Source organism: Mizuhopecten yessoensis, unplaced genomic scaffold (genome assembly GCF_002113885.1).
Source record: "Mizuhopecten yessoensis strain PY_sf001 unplaced genomic scaffold, ASM211388v2 scaffold2023, whole genome shotgun sequence".
Taxonomy (NCBI): domain Eukaryota; kingdom Metazoa; phylum Mollusca; class Bivalvia; order Pectinida; family Pectinidae; genus Mizuhopecten; species Mizuhopecten yessoensis.
Window position 1 is genome coordinate 56,082 of NW_018404339.1, and position 17,962 is coordinate 74,043.

The following is a 17,962-nucleotide window of genomic DNA, read 5'->3' on the forward strand; positions in this document are numbered from 1 at the left end:
TACCACATACATCAGTTCTGTACAGTACCACATACATCAGTTCTGTACAGTTCCACATACATCAGTTCTGGACAGTACCACATACATCAAGTGGATGTATTACTACCAGCTAACTATAGACCACACTTAATGGTAGCTATACATACCAGTACAGAGGCTTGCAGAGTCGGCTCCTCGGTCGGTAGTCATTTGGCCATTAGGACAGGATTTACAACTGAACTGTCCGACTTCATCCTGGTAGTAACCAAGGCTACACGTCCCACATCCATCGATCCCTTTGTCATAAAACTCACCAGTAGAGCATAATGCTGAAAATAGCAGATAACTTTTGGATGAGCATTGTATGATAAAGGAAGGAAAATGATGTCTGCTAGTTTCTGGTTGGAGAAATCCCAGCATTACGTTTAAATACTTTGTGAATTAGGTACAAGGAACATCATCAAGTGTTCTAAAGTTATATTAACTTTTGAACTTCACATAAAGAAGTCTATCTACATAAAACAATGTCAATATCAGTGGACAATTTGCTGTGACTTACTGAAGCAATGTGTTCTGTGGGTCGAGCCTCGTGTCTGTGTAGTGGTTCCTGGTGGACATCTCTGACAGGAAGTTTGTCTCTCAGAGTCGGAGAACTCACCAATCGCACACAAAACACATGTGTTGTCATTTTTATATGTTCCAACAGCACAATTTACTGTAATGAGAAATACAACAGTATGTTTTATAAAGATAAACTCAAATGCTGTCTACTTGCATATCAACATCTACTGACACTCTACTGTCAGAGCTTACCTGGGACAGACATCTTATAACATACTTAGAACAGAGGTTAGCTGGGGTATACGCTTGATGATGAGATACTTACCACAGAGATTAGCTGGGGTAAACACTTGATGATGAGATACTTACCACAGAGATTAGCTGGGGTAAACACTTGATGATGAGATACTTACCACAGAGATTAGCTGGGGTAAACACTTGATGATGAGATACTTACCACAGAGATTAGCTGGGGTAAACACTTGATGATGAGATACTTACCACAGAGATTAGCTGGGGTAAACACTTGATGATGAGATACTTACCACAGAGATTAGCTGGGGTAAACACTTGATGATGAGATACTTACCACAGAGATTAGCTGGGGTAAACACTTGATGATGAGATACTTACCACAGAGATTAGCTGGGGTAAACACTTGATGATGAGATACTTACCACAGAGATTAGCTGGGGTAAACACTTGATGATGAGATACTTACCACAGAGATTAGCTGGGGTAAACACTTGATGATGAGATACTTACCACAGAGATTAGCTGGGGTAAACACTTGATGATGAGATACTTACCACAGAGATTAGCTGGGGTAAACACTTGATGATGAGATACTTACCACAGAGATTAGCTGGGGTAAACACTTGATGATGAGATACTTACCACAGAGATTAGCTGGGGTAAACACTTGATGATGAGATACTTACCACAGAGATTAGCTGGGGTAAACACTTGATGATGAGATACTTACCACAGAGATTAGCTGGGGTAAGAATCTGGCCTGGCTCTTTACACTGTATAGCACTTCTTATACTGGCATTGTTCTTGTCTAGGATAAAGTCAGCCATGTCAAAACTGCCTTCCTTCACCATTGTCTCAAATCTCAGGGTCCCTGCATTACCAGAGCTGCCTAATGATGACCTGTATTTACAAGAAAATGTATGATATATAATGTCAGTTCAAATCAAATAATTCAAGCGATACCTTGGTAAAAAATAATAATTTTTATTTGACTGACCTACTTATTTCTTAGTGATGAGATTGACTGACCTACTTATTTCTTAGTGATGAGATTGACAGACCTTCTAATTCCTTAGTGATTAGATTGACTGACCTACTTATTCATTAGTGATGGGATTGACTGACCTACTTATTCCTTAGTGATGAGATTGACAGACCTACTTATTCATTAGTGATGGGATTGACTGACCTACTTATTCCTTAGTGATGAGATTGACAGACCTACTTATTTCTTAGTGATGATATTGACAGACAGAACTTATTTCTAAGTGATGAGATTGACAGACCTACTTATTCCTTAGTGATGAGATTGACTGACCTACTTATTTCTTAGTGATGAGATTGACTGACCTACTTATTCCTTAGTGATGAGATTGACTGACCTACTTATTTCTTAGTAATGAGATTGATAGACCTACTTATTTCTTAGTGATGATGAGATTGACCGACCTACTTATTTCTTAGTGATGATATTGACTGACCTACTTATTCCTTAGTGATGAGATTGACTGACCTACTTATTTCTTAGTGATGAGATTGACAGACCTACTTATTTTTTAGTGTTGAGATAACTGACCTACTTATTTCTTAGTGATGAGATGACTGACCTACTTATTTCTTAGTGATGATATTGACTGACCTACTTATTCCTTAGTGATTAGATTGACTGACACAACTAAACCCCTGGTAAATAATGAGGCAAAACTAACCCATTCACAGGTAATTCAAAAAGGACACTGTAGGTGGTGTCAGCCTGTCTCTTCCTTCTTTTGACATCAAAGCCTCCACAGTCGACCTGGATGCTGGCTGTACTACAGCCTGAGGAGGGACACAGAGGCTGGTACAGCTCCTGGAACACAGCCAGAGTATCCTGCTGCAGGCTCAGTACTGCTTCCTCAGTACAAACTGGTCCCAAGAATTTTATCTCTCCAGACAGACTTCCAGATGCTGAAGTCACTCCTGTAACAGTCACAAGTTATTAACAAGCTGTTACAGATGATGTTTCAAAGTTTTAACTTAAAAAGTTCTACAATATTACAGTTGAGGCTATGTTAATATGTTATAGAACAAACATTATCCTGTGCTTTATTCCGGAAATAAGTTGAAACTATACAATGATAGGTCAGCACTGGCCCCCGTCATGTACCCGACCGTAAACTCCATATTCTTAATAACAGTGACCTTGACATTGACCTTAGAAACTTTTTAAATCCCTATTGTACATCCAAATATCACAGTGTATCACCATGTCAAATTTCAAAAAGATTTGCCTTGGATTCTGAAATAATTTCTCGAAACAAAAGTGTGAAAAGACAGATAAACAGGTGATTACAGGGATTACTATAGAGCAACTACATCTCTGATAAGGGGAGGTAACCGTGAACAGCAAACTCACCAGCACAGATAAACAGGTGATTACAGTGATTACTATAGAGCACCTACATCTCTGATAAGGGGAGGTAACCGTGAACAGATAAACAGGTGATTACAGGGATTACTATAGAGCACCTACATCTCTGATAAGGGGAGGTAACCGTGAACAGATAAACAGGTGATTACAGGGATTACTATAGAGCACCTACATCTCTGATAAGGGGAGGTAACCGTGAACAGCAAACTCACCAGCACAGCTTGGAATTGTGAAGTCTGTTCCTTGTGGAGGGTCCCAGAACCCCTCTTTGCCACAAGTGAACCAGTTGGGTGTTGGGACAGGAAAGTCCTGTATGTTTGAGTCCAAACAGGAGATTTGGAAAGATAGTCCTTCCTCCCACGTACTCCATTCTACCTGTACACTGTTAGGACTAGCAGGCATCACACAGCTCCAGGCTGTATTAACAACATAAAATCAGAAACAATCAAACATCAACAGAACCAGTGTGCCTTAGTCTAGACACCAGGCTGTACCAGGACAAACTCACTGGTTACATAACAAGTGAGGATATAGATAGAAAGTATGATATATAGGGAAACATAAATGACATGCTTCCATTGTGGTCCATTGGCATTATGTACTTACGCTTAATGAAGATATCAAAGCTACAGATGGCAAAGTTTTTCTCCTCATCAAAGGCAGTGTAGTGAACTGTATATTGTCCGTAGGATAAAGTGATTCCTGGCCGGTGTGTTTTGGTAATATTGTTCACTCCTACGTCGTCAGAGAAGCTTGGTTCCTGCCAGTCCACTTTGTTGAGACGCTGGTCAGTCACAATCATAATATCGTCTGTACAGTTGTGGACCACAGGGGGGTTCTTGTCTGCAATTTCAGAATCACTCATTGAAGTAAACTTCTACAATGTGGCTAATACTTAAAAACGAAATTTCTGAAATCTGATTTAAGAATTTTAACAAAATTAAGATTTAATACTTCACAAAATGTTAAGATCTCAAATCTTAAATACTAGAGGTGATCGAAGTATGTAGTATAGAAATATACATTATTATCTACTGAAGGTCTGTATGACATACCAATGAGCTTGTCACAACGAGGTCCCTTCAGACCCGGAGGACAGGTGGACACCCCACAGATGGTTGGCATGATGACACTAACGTTGCCATGGATATAGCTACTGAACTCAGGCCACTGATGTTGGTCACCTAGTACCTGGCTAGTGGTACAGTTGTTGGCCATTGCCTGGATGGTCATCTGACTCAGGGCCTTGCTATACACATTCACCTGACTTATCTCCCCTTCAAAGAGATTGTGTGCTGTGGGATATGCTGATCTCTGTCCCAGTACAATGAATTGTCTGAAACAAATTAATTACAATGCTCTGTGAAGCGAATGTGGATTTTTCTGCTGTTCATTCATATTTTTCTGTCTTTCCCTGATGACTTTTCTCAAATTCCTAGTAATGTTGCATCTGTTTAAAATCATTTTCTGAAATTGATTAGAATATCATAAGATCGTTTACAAATCGAAAAAAATATAAAAAATTGTCATCTCCCACATAGAAATAAAATTTCTAGGAAAATCTGGTACAAATTAAGAGGGAAGTAGGACTTACTTGTTTGGCATGGCAACTTGTTCATTGTATGTAGTTCCCCCATTGATTATTTGGCCGTCCACATACACTGACCAGTGGCCAGAATCTGACCAGGTCAAGGCAGCATGATGCCAGAGCTTGTCATGGACAGTCCAGTTGACAGAAATGGTTGAGGAAAAGGAAAGGATGAGTTTTCCCCCCAGCATGGCCAGTAACTCCTTCGTCTCAGACTCACCCTCACTGAATGACACAAAATAAATAACTGTAGTACCTGATCTAGCTGTCAGATCACACACCTTTACTATGAAGCTCCATAGATAAGCTCCATAGTGTATTCAGACAGTAAATATGATAGGTAAGCTTCATAGTGTATTCAGACAGTAAATATGATAGGTAATATCATATTTACTGTCTAAATACACTATGAAGCTTACCTATCATATCTACTGTCTGAATACACTATGAAGCTTTCCTATCATATTTACTGTCTGAATACACTATGAAGCTTACCTATCATATTTACTGTCTGAATACACTATGAAGCTTACCTATCATATTTACTGTCTGAATACACTATGAAGCTTACCTATCATATTTACTGTCTGAATACATTATGAAGCTTACCTATCATATTTACCGTCTGAATACACTGTGGAGCTTATCTATCATATTTACTGTCTGAATACACTATGAAGCTTATCTATCATATGTACTGTCTGAATACACTATGAAGCTTATCTATCATATTTACTGTCTGAATACACTGTGAAGCTTACCTATCATATTTACTGTCTGAGTACATTATGAAGCTTACCTATCATATTTACCATCTGAATACACTGTGGAGCTTATCTATCATATTTACTGTCTGAATACACTATGGAGCTTATCTATCATATTTACTGTCTGAATACACTGTGAAGCTTACCTATCATATTTACTGTCTGAGTACATTATGAAGCTTACCTATCATATTTACCGTCTGAATACACTATGAAGCTTATCTATCATTTTTACTGTCTGAATACATTATGAAGCTTACCTATCATATTTACCGTCCGAATACACTGTGGAGCTTATCTATCATATTTACTGTCTGAATACATTATGAAGCTTACCTATCATATTTACCGTCTGAATACACTATGAAGCTTATCTATCATATTTACTGTCTGAATAAATTATGAAGCTTACCTATCATATGTACTGTCTGAATACACTATGAAGCTTATCTATCATATGTACTGTCTGAATACACTATGAAGCTTACCTATCATATCTACTGTCTGAATACACTATGAAGCTTACCTATCATATTTACTGTCTGAATACAGTATGAAGGTTACCTATTACATTTACTGTCTGAATACAGTATGAAGGTTACCTATCATATTTACTGTCTGAATACACTATGAAGCTTATCTATCATATTTACTGTCTGAATACACTATGAAGATTACTTATCATATTTACTGTCTGAAGACGCTATGAAGCTTATCTATCATATTTACTGTCTAATACACTATGAAGCTTATCTATCATATGTACTGTCTGAATACAGTATGAAGCTTACCTATCATATTTACTTTCTGAATACACTATGAAGCTCACCTATCATATTTACTGTCTGAATACAGTATGAAGGTTACCTATCATATTTACTATCTGAAGCTTACCCATTAATTTACTGTCCGGAGAAACCATGAAGCTTACCTATCATAATTATGATATTTACTGTCTGAATACACTATGAAGCTTATCTATCATATTTACTGTCTGAATACACTATGAAGTTTACCTATCATATTTACTGTCTGAATACAGTATGAAGCTTTCCTATCATATTTACTGTCTGAATACACTATTAAGCTTATCTATCATATTTACTGTCTGAATACACTATGAAGTTTACCTATCATATTTACTGTCTGAATAAACTATGAAGCTAATCTATCATATTTACTGTCTGAGAATACACTTTCAATCTTACCTATCATATTTACTGTTTGGTGACAACGTGAAGCTTACCTGTGAAGAGACAAGAATGTCATGTTTACTGTCTGGTTCCTGAAGTGTACCCACAGACACACAGAGAACTGTGAGGTTTGCTGTAATGACATGACTGGAGACTTAACCAGAGAGCCAGACTGGCCAGGGAACATCAGGTCGAAATCCTTGGTCATCACTGAAATGTAACAAATATAAGTCAGACAGAGCGATATGACACCCCTTAACAGCTTTATTTAAATTTGTTTTAAAATTAATTGAAAAAATCCCAATATATGTAAATTGATGTAACAACATACTAAAAACAAAGGCTATACGGCGAAAAAATTTGATTACTTGGTTCTCAGGCCTGTGCACATTTTATTTTAGGGCACCGCATTGCCGATTTTATCGTGAAAGTAATAAAAAAAATAATCGTGAATAAGCCAGCCGACATCTTTAAAAAATTCCGGAAAATTGGTCCGCATGTTGTTTTTCACCCAAGTCCCGAAAACGTTTGAATAAAGATAAGGATTGATATACAGGCAAGCGTCTCTACACAACTATAAAAAGACAAGGTAATGCCCACAATGAACGTTTTACAAACTACATAATAAAAAAAAAATCGCCCTTGTCTCTTTTTTGCCATGTAAAATGAAAAAATTATACACCACCCTGCCGCATCTCTTTTGGAGAAAAAAATGGCCTTAAGTATTGTTACCAATGCTGGTTAAAACAGTTAAATCATGTTTGGTTGATGTCCACTGTCTTTAGGCCTGGTTGATGTCCCTCACAGCTAATCACTGTAAATAATCCTCTTTTTCACGCCTCTGCAATAGGACCCCGAGGGCATATCCATCAACATTGATGGAACCCCCTACTTAATGACCCCAGTCCTGATTGATGCACTCTTTATAAGACCTTACTAGTGAAGCCTGACTTACATTTGTCACAGTGCTTCCCTGTGTACAGAGGCTGACACTGACATCCACTGGAGGAGCAGATGGCATCATTCTGACAGGGATTGTTGACCTTACACTTGTCTATCAGGGCCTCGCAGACCTGGCCTGTATAGGTGGGTGCACACACACACATAACATGGCCCCCTTCTATAACACAGCTCCCCCCATTCTCACAGGACAGGAAGTCACAGGGATCCATCGCTACATCACACTGAGGGCCTGTGTAGTCTACAAATTAACAGTAAACTGTTGTTCTTAGTACAGGAAGACAACACATTTTAATGCAATAAAGGTAGAAGAAAACATTTTATGTGTCATATTATTTTCATATTTTATCATGTATCAATATAACTGTGAAATTTGACACTGAAATAAACAATATTGACTAACTTGACTATATTCTACATACACATACATTGTCAGACCTGCTAAATGACCAGCATCTTGCGGGTCACACCCGCAAAATTAACCTATCACCCGCGACCAACTCATGACCCGCGCGGGTCATACAAATTTCCCGCATTCCGTCCACATGACCCGGAATCACCCGCCTCCGCGCTCATATTAGTATCTCCCTATTTCCGGAAGTGCTCCATTCGTGTGTCTCGGAGGTTTAGCATTCAGGTATAAGTAAAGTCCGTACACAATACGAAGTGTTTTCACAATGGCGGTCTCTCTTTCGTGGAAGCCAGGCAAAATTGACAGGTGAGTACTGTTTACGGTATAACAACAGTGCATGGAATCCCGATCGTAGTACTTTCACTTCACATGCACAACCGTAATCCGGACTGCGTAAAACGTTAGAAAAACAAGAATTCCACGGAAGTGGATGTGTCGCCTGCGCAGGAAGCTGGGAGATTACGAAGAAATAGATACACTTTTCATTTCAAGAAATAATGTTAAAAGTTGGTTTGAGTTTGATCGGCCCAAGGAAACTCAAGTTATCGCACGAAAACAGATTTTCTATTTATAGTAACAGTGACCTTGACCTTTGACCTTCGGACCTGAAAAGCAATCCCAAGCAAGCACTTTTGGTAAGGGAGCAATGCATGAAGTTTGAGTTTGATAGGCCCAAAGAAACTCAAGTTATCGCACGAAAACCTCTGTGCGGACGCCGACGATGCCGACTTAGCAGTACCTATGTATCACCAGCTTTCGCAGGCGACACAATGATAAGTATGTCTGCTATAACAATACTTTGTGGACAAATGATTTTGAGTGGCTTCATAAAAAAAATGATGAGTCCGATCGATCATTCTTATTGTAAACTGTACTCTACTGTATACCTAAATTCTTTCGGTCGGTTCGGGTGCTCTTTATTACATCAACAGACATACGTGAACGATTTTCACGAAATTGTGACGACAAGTAGCTTAAATTCTGAGCACATTGGTGATTACTTTCTCAACGACAGATCATGATTATTTTTATTTACCAAAATCTGCATGATAATGCTTCCCGATATTGATCGCGAGATTGCCTTAAAATTTGTTGCAGTCGTACAAATCTGAGTGTACCAAGATATTATTATAAAAATATTATAAATACCTGTATTTAACATAAAATGCATATTTTTTTTTTTTTTTTTTTCCAGTTTCCAACCTGCAGGCAGTCAGATTCCCAATGTAGTACATAAAGATGAGGGAGAGAAATAGATAGAGGAGCTTCTAGATGAGTTTATGCTCCCAGTATGCATCAATGATGAAAGATGCCAAGTTTTCTACAATTAACTCAAACTACCTGTATGTAAAATAAGTATTTTGAAAAAAGAGAATGTAATAAAACAAAATGTGTGAAAAAATTTGTTTTATTTATTTAAAAAAAAAAGGTCCTGAATCCTACTAAAAGACACATCATATGTTATGCCATGGTGGCGCGAAAAATTAAATGATTAATTGAGACGTGATTTTTTTGTCGCGCGTTATCACCCCCCACAAAATTTCCCAATAGGGGTCATGACCCCCCTAGGGAGATTCAGGGGTTAGCAGGTCTGGTACATAAATCTTGATCTTGCTGTTGAAGTTCTAAGCAGTGTCCTGAATCAGATTCACCTTTTTGAAAGGGTATTTATTTAAAACATATATATTATAAATCTATTTGTCCAAAAAATCAACTGTTTACAAATGTTAATTGGTATATTTTGAGCACTATATATTCAGTATAGACAGTGTTACCATGAGCACAGGTGCAGTTATAGCCTAAGAACTGGTCTTGACATGTCCCTCCATTATGGCAAGGCATACTCAAGCAATCATCAACTTCATTCTCACAGTTCAGTCCCGTCCATCCATGTTTACACCTGTTAATCACAAACACACACACATATATATAAAGGCTACAAACATTCAACAAAAGAAACATTGATTTTTATTCTGGAGAATGATTATGACCTGCATATTTCTTACAAGTTGCTCAGGAGGCTGAAAAAAGTGCCTGAATTGTAACAGCGTGAATATATACAATGTACCTACATCTGTAGTTGTCCGGGAGGCTGACAAAAGTGCCTGAATTGTAACAGCGTGAATACATACCTACACCTGTAGTTGTCCAGGAGGCTGATAAAGTGCCTGAATAGTAACAGAGTGAATATGTACCTATATCTGTAGTTGTCCAGGAGACTGACACAGATGTCTGAGTTGTAACAGGTTGAATACGTACCTACAGCTGTAGTTGTTGAGGAGACTGACACAGATGTCTGAGTTGTAACAGAGTGAATACGTACCTACTTCTGTAGTTGTGTAGGAGACTGACACAGATGTCTGAGTTGTAACAGNATACATACTTACAGCTGTAGTTGTGCAGGAGACTAACACAGATGTCTGAGCTGTAACAGAGTGAATACATACCTACATCTGTAGTTGTGTAGGAGACTGACACAGATGTCTGAGTTGTAACAGAGTGAATACGTACCTACATCTGTAGTTGCTGAGGAGACTGACACAGATGTCTGAGTCGTACCAGAGTGTATACGTACCTACATCTGTAGTTGCCGAGGAGACTGAGACAGATGTCTGAGTTGAAACAGAGTGAATACATACTTACAGCTGTAGTTGTGCAGGAGACTAACACAGATGTCTGAGCTGTAACAGAGTGAATACATACCTACATCTGTAGTTGTGTAGGAGACTGACACAGATGTCTGAGTTGTAACAGAGTGAATACGTACCTACATCTGTAGTTGCTGAGGAGACTGACACAGATGCCTGAGTTGTAACAGAGTGAATACGTGCCTACAGCTGTAGTTGCCGAGGAAACTGACACAGATGTCTGAGTTGTAACAGAGTGAATACGTACCTACATCTGCAGTTGCCGAGGAGACTGACACAGATGTCTGAGTCGTAACAGAGTGTATACGTGCCTACAGCTGTAGTTGCCGAGGAAACTGACACAGATGTCTGAGTTGTAACAGAGTGAATACGTGCCTACATCTGTAGTTGCCGAGGAGACTGACACAGATGTCTGAGTCGTAACAGAGTGAATATGTACCTACATCTGTAGTTGCCAAGGAGACTGACACAGATGTCTGAGTCGTAACAGAGTGAATACGTACCTACATCTGTAGTTGTGAAGGAGACTGACACAGATGCCTGAGTTATGACAGAGTGAATACGTACCTACATCTGTAGTTGCTGAGGAGACTGACACAGATGTCTGAGTTGTAACAGAGTGAATACGTACCTTCAGCTGTAGTTGCCAAGGAAACTGACACAGATGTCTGAGTTGTAACAGAGTGAATATGTACCTACATCTGTAGTTGCTGAGGAGACTGACACAGGTGCCTGAGTTGTGACAGAGTGAATACATACCTACATCTGGAGTTGCTGAGGAGACTGACACAGATGTCTGAGTTGTAACAGAGTGAATACGTACCTACAGCTGTAGTTGCTTGGGAGACTGACACAGATGTCTGAGTTATAACAGAGTGAATACGTACCTACAGCTGTAGTTGCCGAGGAGACTGACACAGATGTCTGAGTCGTACCAGAGTAAATACGTACATACATCTGTAGTTGCCAAGGAGACTGACACAGGTGCCTGAGTTGTAACAGAGTGAATACGTACCTACAGCTGTAGTTGCCGAGGAGACTGACACAGATGTCTGAGTTGTAACAAAGTGTATACGTGCCTACATCTGTAGTTGCTGAGGAAACTTACACAGATGTCTGAGTTGTAACAGAGTGAATACGTACCTACATCTGTAGTTGCTAAGGAGACTGACACAGGTGCCTGAGTCGTAACAGAGTGAATAGTACCTACATCTGTAGTTGCTGAGGAGACTGACACAGATGTCTGAGTTGTAACAAAGTGTATACGTGCCTACATCTGTAGTTGCTGAGGAAACTTACACAGATGTCTGAGTTGTAACAGAGTGAATACGTACCTACAGCTGTAGTTGCTGAGGAGACTGACACAGATGTCTGAGTTGGAACAGAGTGAATACGTACCTACATCTGTAGTTGTGAAGGAGACTGACACAGGTGCCTGAGTTGTAACAGAGTGAATACATACCTACATCTGTAGTTGTGAAGGAGACTGACACATATGTCTGAGTTGTAACAGGGTGAATACATACCTACATCTGTAGTTGCTAAGGAGACTGACACAGGTGTCTGAGTTGTAACAGAGTGAATACGTACCTACATCTGTAGTTGCCAAGGAGACTGACACAGGTGCCTGAGTTGGAACAGAGGGAATACGTACCTACATCTGTAGTTGCCAAGGAGACTGACACAGATGTCTGAGTCGTAACAGAGTGAATACGTACCTACATCTGTAGCTGCCAAGGAGACTGACACAGGTGCTTGAGTTGTGACAGAGTGAATACATCCCTACAGCTGTAGTTGCTGAGGAGACTGACACAGGTGTCTGAGTATCTGTAGTTGTGTAGGAGACTGACACAGATGTCTGAGTTGTAACAGAGTGAATACATACCTACATCTGTAGTTGCCTAACACAGATGTCTGAGTTGTAACAGAGTGAATACGTACCTACATCTGTAGTTGCCAAGGAGACTGACACAGGTGCTTGAGTTGTGACAGAGTGAATACATACCTACAGCTGTAGTTGCTGAGGAGACTGACACAGATGTCTGAGTCGTAACAGAGTGAATACGTACCTACAGCTGTAGTTGCCGAGGAGACTGACACAGGTGCCTGAGTTGTAACAGGGTGAATACGTACCTACATCTGTAGTTGCTGAGGAGACTGACACAGATACACAGATGTCTGAGTTGTAACAGAGTGAATATGTACCTACAGCTGTAGTTGTCGAGGAGACTGAGACAGATGTCTGAGTCGTAACAGAGTGAATACGTACCTACACAGATGTCTGAGTCGTACCAGAGCGTATACGTACCTACATCTGTAGTTGCCGAGGAGACTGACACAGGTGCCTGAGTTGTAAAAGAGTGAATACATACCTACATCTGTAGTTGTGAAGGAGACTAACACAGATGTCTGAGTTGTAACAGAGTGAATATGTACCTACAGCTGTAGTTGTCGAGGAGACTGAGACAGATGTCTGAGTCGTAACAGAGTGAATACGTACCTACAGCTGTAGTTGCCGAGGAGACTGACACAGGTGCCTGAGTTGTAACAGAGTGAATACGTACCTACATCTGTAGTTGCTGAGGAGACTGACACAGATGTCTAAGTGGTAACAGAGTGAATACGTACCTACATCTGTAGTTGACGAGGAGACTGACACAGATGTCTGTGTTGTAACAGAGTGAATACGTACCTACAGCTGTAGTTGCTGAGGAGACTGACACAGATGTCTGAGTTGTAACAGAGTGAATACGTACCTACAGCTGTATTTGTGAAGGAGACTGACACAGGTGTCTGAGTTGTAACAGAGTGAATACATACCTACAGCTGTAGTTGTGTAGGAGACTGACACAGATGTCTGAGTTGTAACAGCGTGAATACGTACCTACATCTGTAGTTGCCGAGGAGACTGACACAGGTGCCTGAGTTGTGACAGGGTGATGAAGAGCACTGATCTAGCAAATCCTCACACTTTGCCCCTGTGAAGCCTTGAAGGCAGGTACAGGTGTAGCTGTTGACTCTGTCTGTACAATTTCCACCGTTGTAACATGGACCTGATGCACAGTCGTCCACATCCACCTGTACAGATGTAATAAAACCAGAATAATCTGATACTGCTGCAAATTCATCATCAATTTCATGATTTAACATGAAGCCCTTAAGCCTTGCCATTCATCTGAGAACACTCAAGCCACTCAAATATTCTGACCTTAGGCCTGTTATTTTGAAGGGAAATGAAGGTAATACATGCATATTGGAACAAACTTGATAGCCTTCTATCTCAACTACCTAGGTAATTAAATGTCAGACCCATGTAAGCTGTCTGGAACTGAAGAAGCCTGTAGGCTGTTAAAGATTTGTCTGATGTAAGCCTACCTGACAGTCAAGTCCAGTATAACCAGTAGGACAGCTGCAGATGTAGTCAACGTCAATGTCCCGACAAGTAGCACCGTTTTGGCAGGGATGGGAGGTACACTCCTCAAGTAAGGTCTCACAGTTCACACCTGGACACAGTAGACAAACATACATATCACACAATATGAAATCACATCAAAGCAGGAACCTGCTATATCTTAAACACACCCACATGTTGTCTTCATGAGCTGTACATTCAGTTAATGTTCATCTGTTTATAATCTAAAACAAATTATAACTTTTCTTTTTTCTTTTTTTCTCTTTTTTTTTTTGGTTCAAATTGTTTTATTCCCCAGCATCTTTAGGAGGGATGCCAGGGTTGGGGTGCCAAATATATCATCTAGTTACATTGTTCATTCTTGCTATGGTATACTATAGTTCACCCACTAAATGGTGTCATCAGCCCCCCAGCCCTACCCCTCGGTATACTTTCACTCTCAACCTCCTGCATTTACATACCTGTCCATCCTGGTTTACAGACACAGAGGAACCCGTCCACCAGGTCCTCCCACTTTATATACGTACCTGTCCATCCTGGTTTACAGACACAGAGGAAGCCGTCCACCAGGTCCTCACACTTGACAGTGTTGTTGTCCCGACACGGTGATGACAAACAATCCTCTATGTTCACTGCACATGACTTCCCTGCATACCCTTTAACATACAGCAGGAATCAACAAAGGGCCATCTTGTAAACTACCACAATTCTCTTCACATTTTTAGATTCAGATAAAAAGAGTACATTTTGGTAACTATGAATGTGAGATGGTTTTACCTCTGGCACAGGTGCATTCAAAATCATCAATTCCATCTTTGCATGTGCCACCATTCCTGCAGGAGTTACTCTGGCATTCTTTAATATCAATCTCGCAGTGAGTTCCCGTGTATCCTCGCTGTAGGGAAACAACATGTTAACTTATCACCAAGTTACACTAAAACTAACACTCACTTTTTACTTGTCAATGATCGAGGCACTACTAGATGCATATACACACTGCACTAGTTTAGGAACGGTTTACCTTTGATTATTATTATACATTGTACAATATTGTATTGTCCGGTTCATATTTGTTAATTTTCAGATCATATGTTTCTTATGTTCCATATTTTTTATGTGTGTTTATGGTTCATATGACCTGTTTGTTTTTGTTCCAGTGACAGCTATTTGGAGCGGGACATTTATTTAGATTTCATCACCATCTTCCCCTATTACTTTTTCAGCCACCATTGTTTAATTTTGTGTGTTGAGGTTTCATGATTGTCATGAGTGCGATACAATATTCAATAAAGTGTCCTATCTAGCTAGAATACACCACTCTTGACGTGAAGGGATTGTACACACCTGACATATACAGGAATAGTTGTTGACGCCATCAAGACACAATGCCTGGTTCAGACAAGGTCTGGACACACACTTATCCACCGCCTCTTCACACTGGGATCCTGTGAAATCTGGGATACACATCACAAAATTAACTAAAACTGTAAGCAAAAGGCTAAACAAGGTATTGCAAAGCAATCCAAATTGGCCTACTGGTAATGTTTTTTTATTTACTCAGCTGTGAACCTATATGTTAGAATATAGGCCACAGTGATATATACTTCCTGTACTCCCCCAGCCAATAAAGGCCACAGTGATATATACTTCCTGTACTCACCAAGCCAATATAGGCCACAGTGATATATACTTCCTGTACTCACCCAGCCAATAAAGGCCACAGTGATATATACTTCCTGTGCTCACCCAGCCAAGACATACCTGCATACCAAATCTGGTTAGTCAACTTTCCTCAAGCACATGTACAAATGATGTAGTTTGACTGTGCCGAGTTACCAAAACTTCTTACACAAAGTTAAGGTGGAGTTGTACTTACAAGGTTTCTGGAGCAGAAATTTAATTTTCAATAGCCATAACTCCAGGGAAAAAAAAGTTATATTGCAAATTCCTGTCTTCATGTACACATGATGCAATTTTACAGTGTGAAGTTACAAAACATTCCAACAACCGTTAAAGAGCAGTCGAGCTCACAACATTTCAGAAACAGAACTTTTCAAGGGCCAAGAAAAATAGTCAAATCACAATTTTTTTTCTTCATGCACATTCACGTTACAAAAAAGTCCCACACACTGTTTACACACAGTTGTGTTTACAAGGATCATGGACATGTAGATGGACAGACAGTGTGATTCCTATCAATCCCCCACCCCCACAAACTTCGTTTGCAAAAGCTATACAAATCTTCACACTGATTTAAAACACAAAGTGACACAATTGATCTGAGGTTCAGAAATTCAGATATTCAATGATTTAGAGCAGACATTATATGCAACCAAAAGAACAAAATGAGAAATCATCCTTTTAGAACAAGGCAAAGCATTGCAAGGCAATCCATATAGTCCTCCATCGGTAATGATTTCTATATTTAACAAACAGTGCACTTATGTCAGGATGTATCTACTGTTCAAAGCATAGGTCACAGTGAGGTCATGGTGACCTTATTCTTGTGCTCTGCACTCCCCCATCCCAAAATGTCCTTGCATACCAAATTTGGTTATTCCAGGTGAAATAGAAGTATAGAAACATTTTCAAAAGTAAAGGTCAAAGGTCAAAGCATAGGTCACAGTGACTTAATTATTGCACTCTGCCATCCCAAGATGTCTGTGCACACCAAATCTGGTTACTCCAGGTGAAATACCGGTAGTACAGAAAATATGCTCGCGACAAACATTTCAAAAGTATAAAGGTCAAAGGTCAAGTCATAGGTCACATTGACCTAATTCTTGCACTCTGCCATCCGAAGATGTCCTTGAACACCAAACTTGATAACTCCAGATGAAGAAGTAAAGCAGATGTCCTGGACAAACTTTTCGGACAGAAGGAGGGATGGAAGGAAGGATGGACGGACGGAGTGCAAACCTATAGTCCCCCCGGGAACCGGTGGGGGACTTATAAAAATGAAATTGTTTCAAATTATACCCAAGATATCTGCCACAATTAAAACATAAAACCTATTGCAAACATTGGAAACGTTTATCTACTATTAATGAATGACCTTGCCCAAGTCCCAACATTAACACCTATTCCGATGGGAACAAAACCGTTGTCCAGACAGTCCTATAACTTGTCTCGCACAGTTATCTCACAGCAGCGGGACCAGTGTAACATACCTGGCAAACAGGAGCACTTGAATTCGTTCCTGTAATCATGACATACGCCCATATTGAGACAGGTGTTGTCGAGACAGTCCATGACTTTTGTGTTACACCTAGTCCCCTGGAAGCCTGTACCCTGTCAACAAACAGTGAGGTAAAAAATCAAGGTAATACCCTGGTAGGTCTGTCTGATATCACAAACATATTTATAAATATATAAATAACACTGAATATTCAGTAGCCTTCAAGAGAACAATCTTCTCATCACAAGAATATGGCTGAAATATAGTGATTCCATCTGTGCAAGAGCATTATGTAGTATGAGCAATATGTACTGATACACAGTAGTAAGATATAGTATTGATACACTGTAGTAAGATATAGTATTGATACACTGTAGTACAGTAGTATGATATAGTATTGATATACTGTAGTACAGTAGTAAGATATAGTATTGATACACTGTAGTACTGTAGTAAGATATAGAACTTATACACTGTAGTACTGTAGTAAGATATAGTATTGATACACTGTAGTACAGTAGTATGATATAGTATTGATACACTGTAGTAAGATATAGTATTGATACACTGTAGTACAGTAGTAAGATATAGTATTGATA

The 17,962-nt window shown here is 39.6% G+C and overlaps 1 protein-coding gene across 4 annotated transcripts in view; it reads right to left on the reverse strand.

Moving 5' to 3' along the window:
- LOC110444201 overlaps positions 1–17,962 on the reverse strand; it is an 82,911-nt gene that overhangs the window by 16,220 nt on the left and 48,729 nt on the right. For all 4 annotated transcript variants that reach the window (XM_021488619.1, XM_021488625.1, XM_021488613.1 and 1 more), the window contains 17 exons: positions 17,356–17,476; positions 15,530–15,639; positions 14,963–15,080; positions 14,713–14,841; positions 14,149–14,276; positions 13,658–13,851; positions 9,901–10,025; positions 7,709–7,954; positions 6,807–6,963; positions 4,800–5,018; positions 4,261–4,541; positions 3,812–4,048; positions 3,418–3,621; positions 2,505–2,754; positions 1,526–1,695; positions 539–694; positions 147–308 (listed from right to left, as the gene is read on the reverse strand). In XM_021488619.1, the coding sequence (XP_021344294.1) occupies positions 147–308; positions 539–694; positions 1,526–1,695; positions 2,505–2,754; positions 3,418–3,621; positions 3,812–4,048; positions 4,261–4,541; positions 4,800–5,018; positions 6,807–6,963; positions 7,709–7,954; positions 9,901–10,025; positions 13,658–13,851; positions 14,149–14,276; positions 14,713–14,841; positions 14,963–15,080; positions 15,530–15,639; positions 17,356–17,476 (3,007 nt within the window). The remainder of the gene's footprint in view (positions 1–146; positions 309–538; positions 695–1,525; positions 1,696–2,504; positions 2,755–3,417; positions 3,622–3,811; positions 4,049–4,260; positions 4,542–4,799; positions 5,019–6,806; positions 6,964–7,708; positions 7,955–9,900; positions 10,026–13,657; positions 13,852–14,148; positions 14,277–14,712; positions 14,842–14,962; positions 15,081–15,529; positions 15,640–17,355; positions 17,477–17,962) is intronic.